We start from the raw sequence: 18,607 nt of genomic DNA on the forward strand, positions 1-18,607 counted from the left end.
GCTGAGAAATAGCCACCAGAGGTCTCCCTTCTTCAGTCTAAATGCCTTAGAGCCTGTGAGGAAGTAGCTCTTAAAGCACTTTCTGGAAGAGGGCTGAGACAGTCTTTTCCTTCTTCCTTAGTCAGCAGATTATAGAACTCCAGTGTTAGATCATCAACGGATTAACTTTGTAAGTGCATGTTGATTCTGATTTAAGACCAAGACTTAAGGAAGACATTTCGAGAAAGTAAGATAAATTTTTCATATGGCAGAGGAACATGGGGCGATAAACAAGGGTTGTAGCAGGATTATATGTGAAAATCTCTTTTGATTCTATAATTTTGATTTTTAAAAACAACGTTCCCTAAATGATGGAGAGCTTATGCCCTCTAAAGTAAAGAGGCCAAGGACTTCTTGTGCATTAAACAACAGGCAACGACCAGAATCTCTCTTGGCTCTGTTTCATGTGAGAAGAAAGAAGAGTGACTCTAGGGTTTGGTTACTTTTAGGAGAATTTATGTTTTAACTTCAAATATCATTGTCATTATGAATTTAATGTTCGTAAACTCAACTATTCCCAACCCCAGAGGTTCCTGAGAGTTAGTAATCCTATTGGTTTATGTAAATTTGAATCCTGAATGCCACAAGATCCCTTCCTGGAGCAAACCCACAGGAAGATTATCCCCTGACCTGGTATTTGTGCCCTGAGACAGCTCTCTTCTTGTCCCTTCAATGATTTTGGTGGGGAAGATTATAAACTGTTTATAAACTGGGAGACTTATAAAGAAAGGTCTTTGACTTTCTTCTCCCAACCTAAAGGGTCTGTGATGTTTCAGGTACACTGAGAGTAGATAGTGTAATCAAACAGCTTTGGTGTCTCCAAGAAGTCAACTTTCATCCAGGGTAGTTACTAGAAAATAGAGGAAGCCCTGGGAAAGTTCTCATACTGCCCCTTACTGTAGCCATGTGATTCTGAAACTTTCTGCCCAGAAGCCTCTTATAAAATGGAAATAATGCTGCCGGCTTCTCTTTAAGCAGACCATGTCATAGTCATGAGACTGTCCATGTCAATCAAGTAACCATGGTGGCCTTCAGTGACCAGGGTGAGTGTCTCCCAATATCATGTGTCAACAACACAGCCATTCATTGATCCCTGGGTATTGAAACCTAGGCCCCAAAGCTGAATCACGGTCAGGCTGAGTCATTAAACTCAAGGAAGATGAAGGAAGAATACTTTCTTATGGGTTTGGACATGGTAACAGTATAAGAATATTGCTCTGCTAAAAACATTAATAATTAGCAGCTTAGTCCCTAATGGATTTTAAACCGACAGTCAAAACTAGCATAAAACCAGAATTACAGGATTTGTATGTCATAGGTAGGATCTTCTTAAGTCTCCTCCTCCTGTCACTCTTCTAGGGTAGTAACTGCATCCCCGCTCGCCAGCAGCCAAAGAAATCAGGAATAGCAAGAATCACCTTCGACTTGTATAAGCTGAGTCCCAAGGATGTCATTGGCTGCCTCAACGTGAAGGCCACCATGTATGAGATGTACTCCGTGTCCTATGACTTCCGGTGTACAGGGCTCAAGGCCTTGCTGAGGTAACAGACTTCGGGGTCAACTTTAGGGTCTGGTAACTGCACACAGCATGGTCTAGTGGCCCGTTCCCAGCTTGCTCCTCTGCAATCCCAGGCCTGAGCCTCGAGGAGGCCCTGATGTGACTCATAGTTGTTCACTCTAATTCACATTGTTGTACAGAAGTTTAACTCTTATGCCAGACATATTTCAGAAAACAGAAAGTCTTGAGCCAAAATATACTTTTTTTCCCTCCAAAGACCATTAAATACTTAATGGAAACAAAAATCTAATAAATTTAAAGAACCAAATTTCTCTTAAAAACTAGGGCTGTGCAATTTTAAACCTTAATTCTAAGCGGTGACATTAAAACCAGAGCTGTGGAGATTCTGACTTGGTTTGAACAGAGTAGCCACCCAAACCTAGGTACTATTTTGCATGTATTTCTGTATTACTGCTAACTTGAAGCTAGTGGTAAAGTGGCATGGGAGCATGGCTGGGGCTGGGCTGGCTGCACAGCATTACAGGGAAGCCTATAGAAGACAGATCCCTAATGCATACCCCAACCTGTATGAACAGATTCTGTATGTTCACCAGAAACACTCTATGTGTATAACCAGGATGGACACCCTGCAACCGAACCCTGGACTGAGAGAGATACCTGCAGTCTCTCCCAGCCTTGCCTCTGAGCAACGAGCTGTGTGACCTTTAACAGGTTACTTAATTTCTCTGAGGCTTGATTTCAGCATCTTTTAAAGGAGAAGGTTGCTTCAAAGTTCTTCATCATTACAAAGGCTCCAAATACACCTGTATCTAGCCCTCCAGTTAATTTGCCATTGATCCTCTACAGCACTAATTCTCTGTGGAGGGATGGATGGAAGGAGAGACTGACAGTGTCAGAAGGTCTTGAAGCTGGTCTAAAAAGATTGCAACTGCTGACTCCAGTGCTCTCTGCATAGCCCCTCTGGGCAGCGGCCTGCCTACTTCCCTCAGGGCACTGGCTCATTCTCTCTTCTGTCCCAGGAGCCTGCTCTGATCTTCCTAGAGCACAGCACCAGGAGGGAAAAGGCTTTGGAAATGAGGCTGCTCTCCTCTAATGGGTCTCCAGGCCCCAACACTAGGTCAGCTTGGCTGTAGCTTCTGTGTGGCCTCCATTTCCTACTTAGAATCATCAGCAGCTGACTCCTAGACAACTGTTATTGTCCTAGTGTTGAAATATTGACTCTCAAATAGCCACAGAAGTCACAAAGATTCCCAAATCAAAGCCATTGCCTACCAAGTGTCCTTTCTGGGATGCCAGGAGCAGAGGGCTGTCCCAACCAGTGCTGGGGCTGGGTTTCTTATGAAGTGACAACCTTTAAAACTGAAACAAAACCCTTTAGCTTTGGACTTAGTAGGGAATAAGATTTTTAGTTAGAGTCACTTTCTTAGTCTGAAATAACACAATTGCCAGACTCAACCTTAGGATGTAGATGCCACAATAGAGTCAAGTTGGGATGTCCCAGCCCCTTAAGCTAACTGGTCATAGGGTTACGATTTCAGTTTTTGTAAGACGTTTCTTCAGCCTGACTTCTCCTTTCACGCCTGATTTGACTGATTTCAGTAACAAGCCCCACACACTCAAGGCACCAGAATAAGCAAGTGGCTGAAGGATAGGACATAGTGTGTACACTCAGGAGAACAGTCTGCCGACTCGGCACTTTCTAGTTGCTGAGCAACAGGCCACATTGGGAAGTGGCTAGTGGAAGGGTAGTCCCGGTCAGTGGCATCAGTGTCACCTGGGAGCTCACCAGAAATGCAGAGTCCCTGCTCTGACGCAGACCTCACCAGTCAGCATCTGTGTTAGAGAGCCCAGTGGGGATCAGGGGATGTAAGCATGGCCTGCTCTGAGCACATATTTGGTGGGGCGGGGGGAAGGTTGTGAAGATTTCTCGTGCCCTCTGTTCCTTACTGGCCCAGAACTCCAAGCCTGATGCATGCCTTTGTCCCCTCTGTTGCAGGAGCCTGCTACGGTTCCTGTCCCATGCTGCCCAAGTGACCGGACAGTTTCTCATCTACACAGGCAAGAACATGCTCCGAGTGCTAGATGACACAGAAGGACAGTCTTCTCCCAGGCTACACTCCAGGCAGAAATTCAAGATTGGATAGAGTTGCACTTTGAGGGGCTCAGCCGGCTTTGACCCATTCGTTCCCTCTCAAATGACAAATTTTCAAGATGCTTACGTTCCTTTACGCACAATATACACATGCACTTGTAGGCTGTCCATCACTTCTGCTCAGGAGTGACACTGGGGTGAAAAGAAAGGGGCTTGATGGCACACAACATGAGGTCTGTGCAGCAAGAGGCCCTGAGGGAAAGAGACATGTAGGGGCCCAAGAGCAGGAATGTCTTGGGTGGCTAAGGAGCAACATGCACATACATTAGGCCCTTTTGGCTCCTCACCTCTTGAAATAAATCGATCACAGGAGTTACTTTTGATATGTGTAATAATTTCTGGTGTCTCTTTCATCTTCCAAAAAAATAAATAAAACCTTTCATAGAGAAGCAAAACTCAGCCAGAAATCTTCTGCTAACAGATATAATCACTTTTAAGTCTTTACTAGTATGTGGTACAGCAGAATTAAGGAGCTGTTAAATGTGACTATGGGTTGTTTTTTTTAATGTGTAAGTCCCAAATGAGCTCCAAGGGGACCCAAAAACTGATGGAAGGTCTCCAAGCAGCATTTTCAACCTTTTTCTTAAAACAAAACAAAACAAAACAAAACAAAACAAATAACAACAATAACAACAAAACAAAAAAAACTGCTTGAAACCTAGACCTGATACATTAATACTAGTGGATCATGTCTTCACTTCCTAATTGTTGCCTGTGTTCTCACTCGAGACCCTTGGTTACAAGTGACAGAACTCTGACCCAGGCTGCCATAAGCTAAGAGGCAGCCAAGAACAGCAGTAGTGGCTCTAACTGAAGGCACAGCAGATACAGGCACTCAAAGAAAGTGTCCAGGAATCTATCTTTCCAACTCCTGGTCCTGTTTTTCTCTGAGTTGGCATCATCTTCCGGCAGGCCCTCCTTACATGGAAGCAAGAATGTCAACCCCACAGACCAAAGTCCTGGGCTCTCTCCCAGCAGAACACTCTGAAACGGGCCCCTCACATAGTCACCAAAACTGGTGTGACATTCAGGGCTACATGACAAGAAAGGCTAGCCCCAACCATATGGGTCGGATGGGGAGACGTGGCTCCCCAAGGAAATGGGAGTGCTGTTATTAGAATAAGGGTAACAGGTGCTAGGAGACAAATCTATTCAGATTTCTGAGTTTCCTATGAAGAAATTTTGTTGCACGTAGCTTCCTCCTTTCCTGGCTGATAGCTCAAGCACAATGAAAAGATGCTGCAGGCTGTCTAGAAACCCCAGCAGCAAGGGTCTCCTGCACTTTCACCATTCCTGCGATCATGCCCATTGTCAGATCTTCCCTGGGGAGCCTAGATGTTCTTCCCTTCAGAAACACAGTCCGGAGTCTCCCTCTGCAGTCATTGTGACCAGCATCTGCTCCAGTCCTGGGTTCGCAGTGTCTGAGCTACCTACTTAGAGAAGGGGCCAGGAACTGGCAACCTGCAGGCAGGAGAGGCAACAGTAAAGGAACCTCTGCAGCATTGCTCAAAACCCAGCCTCTTCTGCTAACATAGTGAAAAAAAATGTGTTGTAGTGGAAAATGCATCTGTTTTTGCTCTCCTCCTATAATGATATGCCACTGTTGGTACAGGGAGTTTCACAGACTGCTCAAATGCAATCCCTGTGCTGTGTGTAAGCGCCTCCTTTGTAAATTGTTTGCTATATAAGGAGTTCCACCAAGAGCCCTTCCCACCACTGGCAGCTGGTGAAGTTCAGCTAAGGCACAGTTCCCCAGAAGCTGCTTGCGTCTCAGGCGGGAACTCAGGGGCACCTTCCTAGGAGTGCTCTCCTGCCTCTCCCTGACTGTGGGCTTACGTCACTTCCCAAGGATTCAGCAGTCTTGGAAAGTGACTGCTTGGCTTCCAAAAAAGGAATTTTCACTGAAGTGCCTGATGCCATTGACTCAGCGCTGCTCTCACTCGTGGGTCCTTTTCCTCACGCTATCCAGAGGGCGCCCGTGCCTGCTTCAAGGGGAGGATTAAGCAAAAGGAGGACATGGAAATGCCATCTCGTTGTGGAAAGGGGCTTAATTCAAAAGAAGAACTATTTAGAATTTGAGTGTTTCTGAACTAGCCGAGACCTTTCCCCAATCCTGTGACTTATTGGGACAGCCCAGGAGGAAGAGGCCTCTCCAGAACCCTCTGGAAGGTGTATGGGGCTCTGGGTGCTAATGCACAAGGCCAGTGGAGAGGGGGCTGTGAAGCCTGTGTCTGCTGACATCAAAGGCTTTGGAGAGCCCTTCGTGAGACTGTTGATGGGAGAAAACTAGCAGAATTTAAACTTGCTCTGTTTATAGGAAACATCTCGACAGGTGCTACTCCCTCTCTGATCCAGATTAGGTAAAGTGCATTCCAAAGGTGACACTTTCTTGTTCTAATCTTAGTCTTCCTTCAACCTACATTTAGCCTACTAGCTCAGAGAAAGGCGTGGTCTAGCTGTTGGCAGAAGCTACAGGGCTGGCTTAAACTGCAGCGCTGCCTGCTGCACGGCAGACTACAGCAAGCAAGGACTGCGAGAAGGTGCTCCAGGGCTTTGGGTGTCACCAATAACTAAGTCATTCATTAAGTCTGCTCCAGTGTCATGTGTCCCTTTCAAGGGCTCAGGATCTTTCTGTGTACCTTCGATGGGGCCAAGTTCCACAGCTCCAATTCATTTACTTCTAGAATCGTAACTCAGAAAAACAGGAAATTGCTCCTATGAGTTCAGCACTCATGATCCTTTCATGTGAGTGTGCATCTTGATGTTTATTAGTGTGCCCCCCTTTCTGAGCAGCACATACACTGCTAACTCCACACCCCAAGATTCAAGGTACACTTTCTGCTGTGAGCAGGGGACAGAGTACAGGCCTGGCATGAACTGAGGGTGTTAGAATGAAATATTATAAAGCCATTACCTCATGGCCAAAGACAGATCGATTAAAATCATCCTGCTGTGAACAGACTTTCCTGCCGCACGTCCCTTCCTTCATCTATAAAATCAGCATCGAAACGAGGTGGTTCAGGAATTCCATTCTCAGACAGGTTTTCTTGGCACAGGTTTAAAAAATGTAAATAGAGCTCCTTTTGTCAGCCTGGTACTTTTCAGTTCACAATTCTACTCTTCTTCTGCCCAGCTCTGGAGAAGGCGTCTGTTACCTGGTTTGCCCCTGGGCCCCAAGTCAGGGACACTGCTATAAGCTCTGTCAGATGAGGATCCTAAAACTGGGATCCATTTCCTCAAGGGGAAGTTCTCTTTTTCCTCACTTGGCGCAGCATCTATATGCTTTTCTTCCTACACAGAGTTGTAAGGCAGACATGTACACCCTTCTGAGCTGCCCCGCTCACAGGGAGAGCTATGGCCTGGCGCTGCCTGCGCCTGGTCCACCTGGGGACATGGTGTTGCTTTCCTTCAGTGCCCTAGACCTGTGGGAATATGGCCTTTCTCCAGGAAACTGGGCCCAGCTTGCTCACAGCCCAGGGTCGAGCCACAGACGATGCTCTGCCTCCAAATCTGAGGAGTGCTATTCTCACTCAAGGGGGGCCTCCTATCTACTGCTCCCATTCCTCTGTGATAAATAAATCATATGTAAAGAAAACTTTGGGCACTCCTCTCTGTCACCTTTTTCTTTCAAGACTCCTATTCCTTGTTGCAATTATCTCAGTTTCTATAAAGGAGTTGGGACCATCTCACACAAATGATTACAAACACCTGGCTCATTTAGGGGAATTGCTCTTTGTCACATCCTGAGAAAAGCACAGCCCCAAGAGGACTCCTTTGCTAAAGCCTCAGAGAGGGGCCAAGCTCAAAACATGCTGCACATAGCTTCCAGCTGCCCAACTGCCCCAAACTCTTAGAGCAGGTTTACGTTGTAGTCTACAAACTCAAGTGGACTTGAGTTCCATATTTGTGTGTGGCTATGTGTGTGAGTGTGTGGTAAAATATACACAACATTTAAAGAAATGTGGCTTTTCAAATCTGATTGTCAGTACATTGCTTTTTATTCCAGCCTCCATTCCACTGAGTGTTCTCCCCCACCTCACGGCGTTCTATGGACTAATATGCCAGGGCACTGGGGGACGTACCCTGACCATCAGGGATCGTGTCCCACCCAAGGCCTTCCCCAAGATGCCCACTGGCTGTGACCTTTGGAGGTCAATCTGTGAAGGTCATACTGAATCTTCCCTGCCCCTCCTGCATGGAGTCTTCATGCCACCACTGCTCAGAACCGGGTCCTCCCTGGCCTGCTGATAGCTTCTATACGACTATTTTTAAAACTTACATAATAAATATAAACAAAACTGAAAAAACACAATGCATTAACAACATTAATTTAATGGTGTAGTTAAATAAATTAAATTGTCTCTTGAAGTGAGACTGTGACCTACTGTATGAGAGCTCAATTCTACCACTTTGATTTTTCAGGCTCCTGCAAAACTTTTTGTCATATGGCCACCTTCACTTGACATTATCCCATCATCCGCCAGCATCTAGCGTCTTCACATAAAAAGTACTCAACAAATGTTTGTTGATTAATGGAATAAATAAATGAAGAAAGGAAGTCCACCTCTGCTCTTTTCTTAGTAGCATTAAGTACAAAAATACATAGGACTGAAATACACACACACACACACACACACACGACATGTAATCATCTAAATTAAAATACAACATAAAAGTTCTCAGAGCGAGAATTAGATGTCCACTGAGAGACACTTGGCTTTTGAGGAAATGGCAGTGTGAGGACCTACATCAAAACACTCTCATCCTCCCCTCTGCCTGGCGATCAACTTCCAGATCTGTCTTAGGCAGGGCATGGCCTCCCAGTGCAGCATTTTGAAATCTATTTAACAGAATAAAATATCTGCTCACTCTAGATCGGATCTCAGGTTCGTTGTAAGGGAGAAACTTCACAAAGAATATGAGCACATTTAAAAAAAATTTTTGCATACACAGATAGCTTAGTAAAAATAATGGTGAAAAAAATTAAAACAGGAAACATGATTTAAATAATCTCAAAAAAGAGCAAGAACAAATTTTAATCTTCATATAAGAAAACAACCACCAAAATATAAAAGGAAAGGAAATTTCTTTTGTAGAAGAATATATTGTATAGTTCCACCTGTTGATAATTTCAGTTAAAAAAAGTCTATTCTAAACACATGAGCAGTCTCACTCTTACTAATATGTATATTTTAATCAATGGTAGAAGGGGGATTTAGACTACTCATTACACTGACATAAAGTGACAGCAAATTTTTGCACAGCAGTTTTGCTCACTGGCACTAACAGTGGAAGATGGAGGAAGTAGATTTCTGAGTTCAATTGTTAGCAGAATCTGTCCACTGCTAAAACCTTGGACAAAAATAGCTCTCAGGCTTAGCTATTCCCAAGTAACACAAGCATTAACCAAACACTGCTAACCTGTAGGAGGCTGTGGAAAAAAAACATGTAAAAATATTCTATGTTGAATAGGTTTTGTGTTATTTTCTACTAAAGATATTCGATGGGCATGTTCTAAATTATTTAGGGCTTCAGTACAGATCAAAATTAGCATCTGTAATATGAAGTTAACATTATAGTGTACTGAGAGATCCTTTTGCCAACATTTGGTTGTGAATATTTGGAAGAAGTCAGGCAAAAAATAACTGTATGCACATCCAAGATATCTATAAACTGAAAAGTATACACAGCGGGGGCACAATAAATGGTTAATGGCTGGCTGACTGACCAATTATACATACCATTTAAGAAAGTATATACACATATATATTTCTCTAATAATGTCCTACCAACATATATATATGCTGCCTGTCATAGTTAAGGCTGTATTGCCAAACTAGCATATGTAAAATATCTATGCAGTTAAAATTAAGTTTTCTATAAAAAACTCTGGCTTCTTATATAAGAGAATGAATTTTGGGGTTTCTTTGAGATTTAGTTTAATATATATATAAATGTTAACGTTAATAGGATAATACTTGTCACTTAAAATTTTTAGACAATATAGAAATTTACAAAAAAGTTAAAGTTTTAGACCACTTCACATAGTTGGAGGAAAAAAAACAAAGAGATTAAACTGGATTATGACTGAATACATTTATGATCAAAATTAACACACGCGCGCGCACACACACACACACACACACACACACATCAAAACATTTCACAGCAGGACCTGCAAAAAAAGTTTTGAACTGATCTCTTTTGAACTATGCAAGAGAATGAATTAGTCTTATTTTAATGAGAATTTCAGGAAATGAAAATAATTTAATCATGAAATATCAGTTTGATGAACATATTCCATTATCAGTATCTACTAGTAAGTGAATTATACAACTCTTTTGAGCATACAAATAATCTCTGATTTTATACCCACTACATTTCAGAATTCTGTAAACTGTGAGGCATTCAATGTGTTTAATGTGGTAGAAAATCACATTAAATGTTTATTTTGTTCTGTTCAGTCCTTTTCTCACTAAGCATGTGAACACCATCATATCCATTTTTTATTTCACTTTTACAAGTTCATCAGGTAAGGCAAATATCCAGGCACCAATCTTTTGAGCAACATGGCAATATTTAGCATTGTTCAGCTTATCTTCATCGGAAAGATCTTCTCTTTTGCGCATTTCTTGATGAACTTCATTTGGTGGAGTGGCACCTATTAAATAAATCTAGGGCAGGTAAAATAGTGCTAATAGATTTGTCCATGAAGCTGGAAATAGAAGTATTTTTGTGTGCACTTTTAAAAGTCTGATTGACTCATTTAATAATAACTTTATCATTTACTTTTTCACTTTCTTCAAGACCTGATAACACATTCAATGTGTACCTTCTCATCACCTGCCACACAAATGCCAGAGTAAGTGTTGAATTCTCTTCATTTAGGTCCTGTCCAGCAATGCCAACCAAGGAGAATTTGGCCCTATTCTTCTCAAGTTCTCCTGCATAGTTACAGTTCTCGATCTTCTTCATGTTCCCTCCAAGTGCAAAGGAAGTTTGACAACATGGCTTCAGTTGTCTGGCATGCAGATCATTTCATAGAGCTGAAAAATCACTAAGCCATCTGCAAGATTACTGTACAAATGATTAATGTATGGATTGACACCCCCCCCAAATTCATCCAGTTCTTTCTTTCTTGCTCTCTCCTTCCCATAAATTTATATTAATGTCATTATTATCAGGCCTGCGTAGGCATGCGTGTGTATTAAACAGATTACCTGAAACCTCACCTGCAGGAGTAACAAACTCTCTGCAACCCAGTATATCTGCTTCTTGAAGAAAGAATCTAGCACACTTCAGGTCATTTACCTCATTAAATCCTGAAAGGTCAATGGCAATGGCAGGCTCATCATCCCAGTTACCTTTAGGTGCAAACTAATTAAGCAAATTAAAATAAGCTCTTGAATACTTAACGTCGTAGCTGAAGTTGTTGATGGTGTGCCATCCTGCATTGGTCAAATGGTAGTTCACCCATCACAGCAGTAATTCCTCTGGAGAAAGCTTCATCAGCTCTTCTAGTTCCTCAAATTCATTTAGCATGCAATCAGAGCTTCATTTCAGGAAATCTCAATATTAGCAGACAGACCAACTTTGATGATCTGCCAGAGAAGTCCCAAGACCAAGCAACATTTTCCTTCTTTGAGATCCTGTGCACCAGTGTTGACCACTGTACAACCACAGCAGAATTCAAGACTATGTTTAAATTTTTAGAAATAGTGGAGGGGTGAGCTTTTTCTTATTAATGGCTCTTTCACCAGTTGTATCTGGTTTAGATAAGTTGATCATTTTGCAAAGAAGAATGCCATCTGCAAGGGAATTGAAAAGACTGCCATCACTGGTATTCATGGCTATAAGATGCTTATAGTCAGGGTCATTCTTCAGGGTTTATCCAGTTAACAAAAGCCACTTTTTCTTCCTCTGAATAAGAATGCTGTGTGCCCTCACTAGAAATAGATGAAGTTCCTCCAATAACAGTAATCTCTTTCCTCTTGTTGATTAGTTTTTGGAATGTTTTGCTGATGCCTTTGCTTTTTCACTCTTGCATTAGTGACACAAACTCTTTGAAACTGATTTTGTCATCTTTGTTGTTGTCAGCAACTGCTAGAATTTTCTCCATGATCTCAAACACTCTGTAGCCAGGCAGAGGAAGCTTTGCTTCCTTAAACAGGTCCTCAAATTCATAGCCACTGACATACTCACTGTTGTCAATATCTATTTTATTAAATGCTTCTTGTATTTCCTCAAGCTCCTCCTGAAAAATGGTAGTGGTACTATTTTTCATCTTTGGACAGGAAAAACTCCCTTCAGGTCTTTATATTTTTTATCTTAGGAATCCTGGCAGCACAGAAAGCAAACCCAGCTTGGAATCTGTGGTCCTTCTGTGTTTGGGTAGGAGCACTGACCTTCTTAGGGCTCACTTAGGCTATATGTCCTGGAAATGGGGCTGCAGGAGGAGAACACCTCCGCAAAGCCACTGCCTTGGGTCTGTCCTGCCCAAAAGTTCAGGTCTTCTCTATGAGTACATTTTTTAAAGTTTTAAGATCTATTCAATTACAAATGGCTCAGATTTGTAAATTTCCCTTCTTGGCCAACAGATCCCTTACCTATAGAGGTAGTAATTTTTTAAAAAGAAAGAAAGAGGAGGAGAAAAAAATGGCATAGATGATAGGGGCTCTGTTCATCCCTCTGGCGACCAAATCAAAGTTGTGACAGAAACAAGGAGCAGCAGCAAGGAAAAATCGCCTGGGATCTAGATGAACAAGCCATACAACTAGGGAGAAATCCAAGAAATCACCTTGCGACAGCAGAAGGTAGGATGGGGCCAGGATGCAGGGCTGCCCGGTTCCAAGCAGCTGAGTGAGATGGAGGCTGTGGCAGCGGCAGCAGCAGATGCCTCTTAAAGGGGCTGTGTCTACAAGTGGATTTTCGCAGTGATGGACCTGCTTGCTCTGAGTACCAGTGCCGATTTGGCTGCACGCAGGGGGAACCAGGGACTTACAGGGAGACATTGTCAGAGTGAAGGCCGAGGTGAGACTTGCTCTGTACAAAAGCGCCAGTGGTATCCATTGTTCTTTGTTGAGACCTCCCTGCTCCAGTGCATGGAATCAGCGCTGCCATAGCCTTGACGTCATCAAGCTGGATAACAGAGGTCACTCTGCCCAGAGGATTCTCTGAAATCCTGCCTTCCCCAACCCGAGCCCCACTCAAGCCATATCCAGGTGTATCGAGTCAGATGCTCCTTGCTGAGCAGTCTAGATTCACACTGGAGGCAGCTGGCCTTGGTTTCTGGTGTGGCCTTTGAGGCGAATATAAAAAACAGCATCTGTAGATTGCTGGCTGAATCTTGACAGGTGGCCCCAGAGGGGCAGAGGCTTGGGCTAAATTTGGCCTACAGCTGAACCCCTCTCAGGACTGTGCCACTGGACACCTACTTCACAAATCCACAATAATAAGATCAAAAGACTTAGGAATTTTGCTTAGTCCATAGAAACTGACACGGAAAAGCAGCCAAAATAGAAAGACAAAGAAGCAGAAACCATATGAGAAAACAGAACAGAGATCCAGATATAATGGAGTCAAGTAACCTAACAGATGCAGAGTTCAAAACGCTGGTTATAAAGATGCTCAATGAACTTTTGGGAAATGTAGAGCACTCCAACAAAGAGATAAAAATGGAGATGGAGATTATAAGAGGGAACCAGCCTGAAATGGAGAACACATTATCTGAGATGAGAAGTTTATTAAATGGAATAAATAAAGGAACAAACAAAGTGAATAAAGAAGATCACATGCCCTATCTAGAGGACAGGAAAGCCAATCATGGCACTCAAACAGAATGGCAAGAAAAAAGAGGCCAATACTATAAAGATGATTTAAGGAGGATATGGGACACTATTAAGGCTCCAAATATTTTTCCAATTGGTATAACTGAAGAAAACCAAGATATTGAACAGCTGTTTGAAGAAATAATGATGGAAAACTTTCCTAACCTGGTGAAGGAAATGGACATAAAACCCCAGGAAGCTCAGAAGATTCCAAAATTCAGGGATCCAAAGAGGCCCACACCAAGACACATCATAATTAAAATGCCAAAGGTTAAATACAAATAAAAAATTCTAAAAGCAGCAAGAGAAAAACAAATAATTACATATAAGGGAACACCCATATGACTCGCAGCTGATTTCTTAAGAGAGACTATGCAGGATAGAAGGGCTTGGCAAAAAATATTTGAAAGAATGAAGACCCAAGATCTACAACCAAGAATAATTTATCCAGCAAAGCTATCATTTAGAGTTGAAGGACAGATAAAGAGCTTCCCAGACAAAAATAAACTAAAAGAATTTATTACCACCAAGCCAGAATTACAGGAAATGTTGGAGGGACTTCTTTAAGAAGAAAAAACATATATCAAAAACAGGAATAAAGAATGGTAACAACTACATTCCTATCAATAAGTACCTTAAATGGAAAAGAATTAACTGCTCCAACCAAGGGATAGAGTGGCTAAAAGGATAAGAAAACAAGACCCCTACATATGAAAAAGAAGGAGGTGGGAAAAGATATTGCTTTGATGAACCTAGAAGGTATTTAAATCAGACAGAGAAAGATAAACACTATATAATTCCACTTATATACGGAATTTAAGGAATTAAAAGAACAAACTAATCAAAAACAGACTCACAAATATAGTGGACAATTTGGTGATGGACAGGGGAGGGTGGTTTGGGGGGCAGAGAATGGGGTGAAGGGTTAAAGAAGTACAAATTAGTAGCTGATTGATGGTCACGGGGATGGGAAGCACGGTATAAGAAATGCAATTAGCATGAATGCATTGGCTAGGTGGAGGGTCAGGGGAGGGAGTGAGCAATTGGGGGGATCATTTTACTATATAGATGTCTAACCAATGTACTGTATACTTGAAACTAATTAAAATTTAAACCAAAAAAAGCAGTATCAAGTGCATTTTTTCTGATTTTCTTAACATTAGAAGACATGAAAGTTCTTAGGATTGTCTATTAAATGGTTAAAATAAATAAACATAATATTTAAAAATTAACTTTTAGGTATGATAATGGTTATGTTTCCAAAAGGACTCCCTATCTTTTAGATCTACAAACTGAAATATTTATACACAAAATAAATTATATCTGGGATATGCTTCAAGATGCTTTGAACTGTGGTGGAAAGCACTTGAGAATATAGATGAAACAAGATTACTCATGAATTGATCATTGTCAAAGCCGGGCAATGGGCACATAGGGGTTCATTATGCTATTTTCTCTACTTTTGATATGTTTAATGTTTCTCATAATAAAAAGTGTTTTAAAGTCAAGCATTTTCAGACAGAAGGTATTTAATAGAACTTCAAGAAAATATTCATATGGAACATGATATACCAATGAAATGCTTTCTTGACTTGGTTTTCATGAGTTGGAGATACAACAATTTTGATTAATGGTTTGGTTCTGCTTCTTCTAAGTATTTCTTTTTCAATGAGAAAACAACTTTTTGAGAAACTTAAAAATCAAGACAGTAAAAGTTGAATTAGTATCAAGGAAGCTTCAACTCTTTCACATAAAATTTCACATCAAAGTGTTCATCTTTTACTTAAAATGCAAGATTTGTGTTCTTGGTTGAAGATAGTTTTATAGGTTTTTTCCTTTCATGAAGCTGGAAAGACATTTGACATATAGCAGCTTTATTTATGGTGCTCACGAAAAATGGCTTGAACAGGAAATATTTATTTGAAAATCCCATTGGATTTTGTATAGAAGGGCCAATATAATGTTTAGAATAGTCAGCCAAAGTTTTGGAAAATTTCAAGATGTCTAAGTCACTGGAGCCCAGTCATGGCAGGCTTGGTGTATTTGCAGATAAAACCTGAGCTGAACCTTCAGTGTGCATGCCTGGCCTGGCCTTGGGCACTCTCATGATTGTCATGACAAGAACATGTCCAAGTAACCGCTGACCTTTCAGCAGGCCTCCAAAGTGAGACATGTGGAGCAGGTCTGAACCTGCCATGCAGCCTGGAGTCACACGCGGATGGCATGCAGCCCCAAGCAGAGCCACCAACCAGGCAGCAGCCAGAGGAACAAGAAAAAAATAGCTGTCTTTTAAGCTACTGCGTTTTTGGGTGGGTGGTTGTGAAGGATCATTCAGCAACAGCAAATGTAGCCCCCAGATGCCAGAGTCCAGAGCTCGTCTTGGTTGTCTTGGTTATAAGTTTCTGTGTCATGTGTTGCTTCTCTCTGCAAAACATCCCTTCCCATTCTTTTGGTGAAACAAACACCCTTCTTCAAAGGGCAGCTGGGTACCCAACTCTATAATATTTGGTAGAGCTACCAAATGTAAAACTGCCCATGTGCCACGTGACCCAGGCTGGTCCAAGCAGCATCCATGGCTCCTGCCACATAAAAAGCCTAAGAGACAAACACAGTGACCAAACCAAGCAGAAACAGGAGAAAGAAGTAAGGTCCAGCAGAGTCAGGGCCCTTTCGGCTCCAGCGACTGCCCTGTGACTGCAGCCCTTCTTTCATTCTCGAAGTTGCCCGTTTCAGGCAGGATTCACATAAGGAAGAACAATCATTCTACACAGTTCAAGCATAAAAGTGTTTCGCCCAGGGAATGAGGTGTTCATGGTCATGAGAAGGGTTGCCATTGGGTCTGAGGCGGGCTACTGAGGCAGCGCCTTTAGCACTCTGAAGTCCCACTGGGTGGCAGGAAGAGAGAGGGAGAGTCCGGCTTCCTAACCAGGCCCAAGAGCATCTAACTGGTTGACCGCCGTTTGCATCCAGAACCCTTGCCCACAGGTTCAGTTTTCGAACCTCTCCGTCTAGAGGTTCGAACCTCTCCATCTAGAGGGAGGGCAGTTTTAGGGGCCCGCAAGAGAGTTTCTAACCCCTGTTGGTTCAGGCATGTTCCAAATAACTCCTTTAAAGTTTTGAATATTTTTATCATTACAAAATACTTCTATGATTTCAAGATAGTTGTATTTGGTTTTCAGAACAATACAGTTACAGTTAAGGTCAACGCTATCATGATTACTCTACGTAAGAGGAAGCCTAGAATCTAGAATTTAAGTGCTTTTCTCAAAGTCCCAGTAGTGCCAGCCCAGGGTTCTGGCCTCCTTGACCTACCTCTTCTCGGATCCTAAGAGCTGGCAGATCCAAACACGGAGACTGGAAGGGAGCTTTGCATGCGGCAGACAGCCATCAATGCTTGGGAAGTAAATGCCCTTTACTAAAGAAAAAGAAAGGTGTGACAGAAATTCAATAAACTACCTTCAAAATATCTGACCCATTTATATTCTCATTTCTTCCTGAGGACAAATAAAACATGCACTATAACTCTTACACACCCTATTCTAAAACACACCCTTTAAAAAAAAAATCTTTTATTAGGAAACAGGTATACTGCTAACATTTGTTTAAGAAAATACTTCTACATGATGGATACATGGGTTTATTATCCTTGTCTCTAATTTTTTCATGTTTAAAATTTTCTATCATGAAAAGGGGTTTCCATAGACTGATGTTTTACAATGCTTCCTCCCTCCCAGGACGCTGTGAATGAAGCAAGCCTGTCCTTTTAACCACAAATCTGATGATGGCCCTGACCAAGACCTGGCTGCTTGACTGCTCCAAGCTGAGCTTTCAGTCAAGGTGGCAGCAGGAGCCCTCCAGGTCTGATTAATACAAGCTGAAGCCCTAGGCTTCCTTTGGATGTGTTTTCTCTGCTGACCATTTGCTATGCCCTCTCCTCTGATGGATTGAGATCAGCAGCTAGCCGATGAGTCTGACCAGCATACTGTGTGTGCTTCCTGCCTGAGCCTGCCACCCAGACTCCAGCAATGGCAGGGTAGAGCTGGCCTCAGCTCATTCTAGAAATAGAAAAGGAATCAAGGGTGTACAGAAGCTATGATATGTAAAAGGCTTCTTTTTTTCCCCTTGGTCTCCTCCTGCCACATTTCCAGCGTCCCTAGAACAGTCAGGAGCAGGGCTGGGTGTCCTCAGCTGTCTGGGCGTCACCCACCTGCTGTGGCATTCCTCAGGCCTATTGCTGCATGCCAAGCCTGGTCTGGAGGGCAGATGGCCACATAAAAATAGTCAGGGAGCCCTCGAGGTACCACTTCTCCAACTGCTCTGTTGAGCAGAAGCCAGAATAGAGGGTGAAGCCTAGGGCTTCGGCTTATAATAATAAGACCCGGAGTGTCCCTGCTTGCACCTTGACTGAAAGCTCAGCTTGGAGCAAACAGCTGGGCATTGGCATAGCCTGTCAGGGACTTGGAGCAGAGGCCAGTTGCTCAGTGTGTCCCCATGGTGGTGAGTGCAGGTTTTTGTCCAGTGAGGATGCATAGGAAGGGCAGGGGCCATAGAGAAAATCTCATCTGATAAGGAAAGCCTGTGCCTCCCCTAGACCTCCCTGGAATGAGCAGTGGACAAAATGGTTCTTTTTGTTTCAACAGTTTTCAATCAATTCTATTGAAGCTAAAAAGTTCTATTGTACTGCACCAGTATAAATACAGCTAGAGGGCTTCAGGGCCCTGTTTCTTGTTTAGGCAATGGTAAGTTACTGATCAGCAGGCGCAGAGTTTCAACTGAGTAAGCCAAGTAAATTCTAGAGATCTGCTACACAACATTGTACCCACAGTACAATAATGTAGTGTATGCTTTGTTAAGAGGGTAGATCTCGTATTAAGTGTTCTTACCACCACCCAACAAAATTTGTACAAAGAAGAAGGAGCTAGAGCCTGAATGTCTGACCAGGACGAGTTACTTGGCCTCTCTCAAATTTGGTTTCCTCATCTGTGAAAGTGTGAATAATACCTGCTCTGGAAAGAACAATCATTAAATGAGATGCCTGGGAGAAAGCAGCGGCTCCCTTCCTGGAGCAGT

At 42.5% G+C, this 18,607-nt stretch overlaps 1 protein-coding gene and 1 pseudogene across 1 annotated transcript in view; one reads left to right on the top strand and one right to left on the bottom strand.

The window, feature by feature from the left end:
• Window positions 1–4,053, top strand: part of CIDEA (cell death-inducing DFFA-like effector a) — an 18,624-nt gene extending 14,571 nt beyond the window's left edge. The window contains exons 4-5 of the mRNA XM_011381300.2: window positions 1,399–1,580; window positions 3,555–4,053. Coding sequence (XP_011379602.1) covers window positions 1,399–1,580; window positions 3,555–3,702 — 330 coding nt within the window. The 3' untranslated portion in view covers window positions 3,703–4,053. The remainder of the gene's footprint in view (window positions 1–1,398; window positions 1,581–3,554) is intronic.
• A 5,818-nt stretch (window positions 4,054–9,871) lies between these two features.
• Window positions 9,872–12,218, bottom strand: LOC105306374 (annotated as a pseudogene).
• Window positions 12,219–18,607: the final 6,389 nt, after the last annotated feature.

Source organism: Pteropus vampyrus, unplaced genomic scaffold (assembly GCF_000151845.1).
Source record: "Pteropus vampyrus isolate Shadow unplaced genomic scaffold, Pvam_2.0 Scaffold434, whole genome shotgun sequence".
Classification (NCBI taxonomy): Eukaryota; Metazoa; Chordata; class Mammalia; order Chiroptera; family Pteropodidae; genus Pteropus; species Pteropus vampyrus.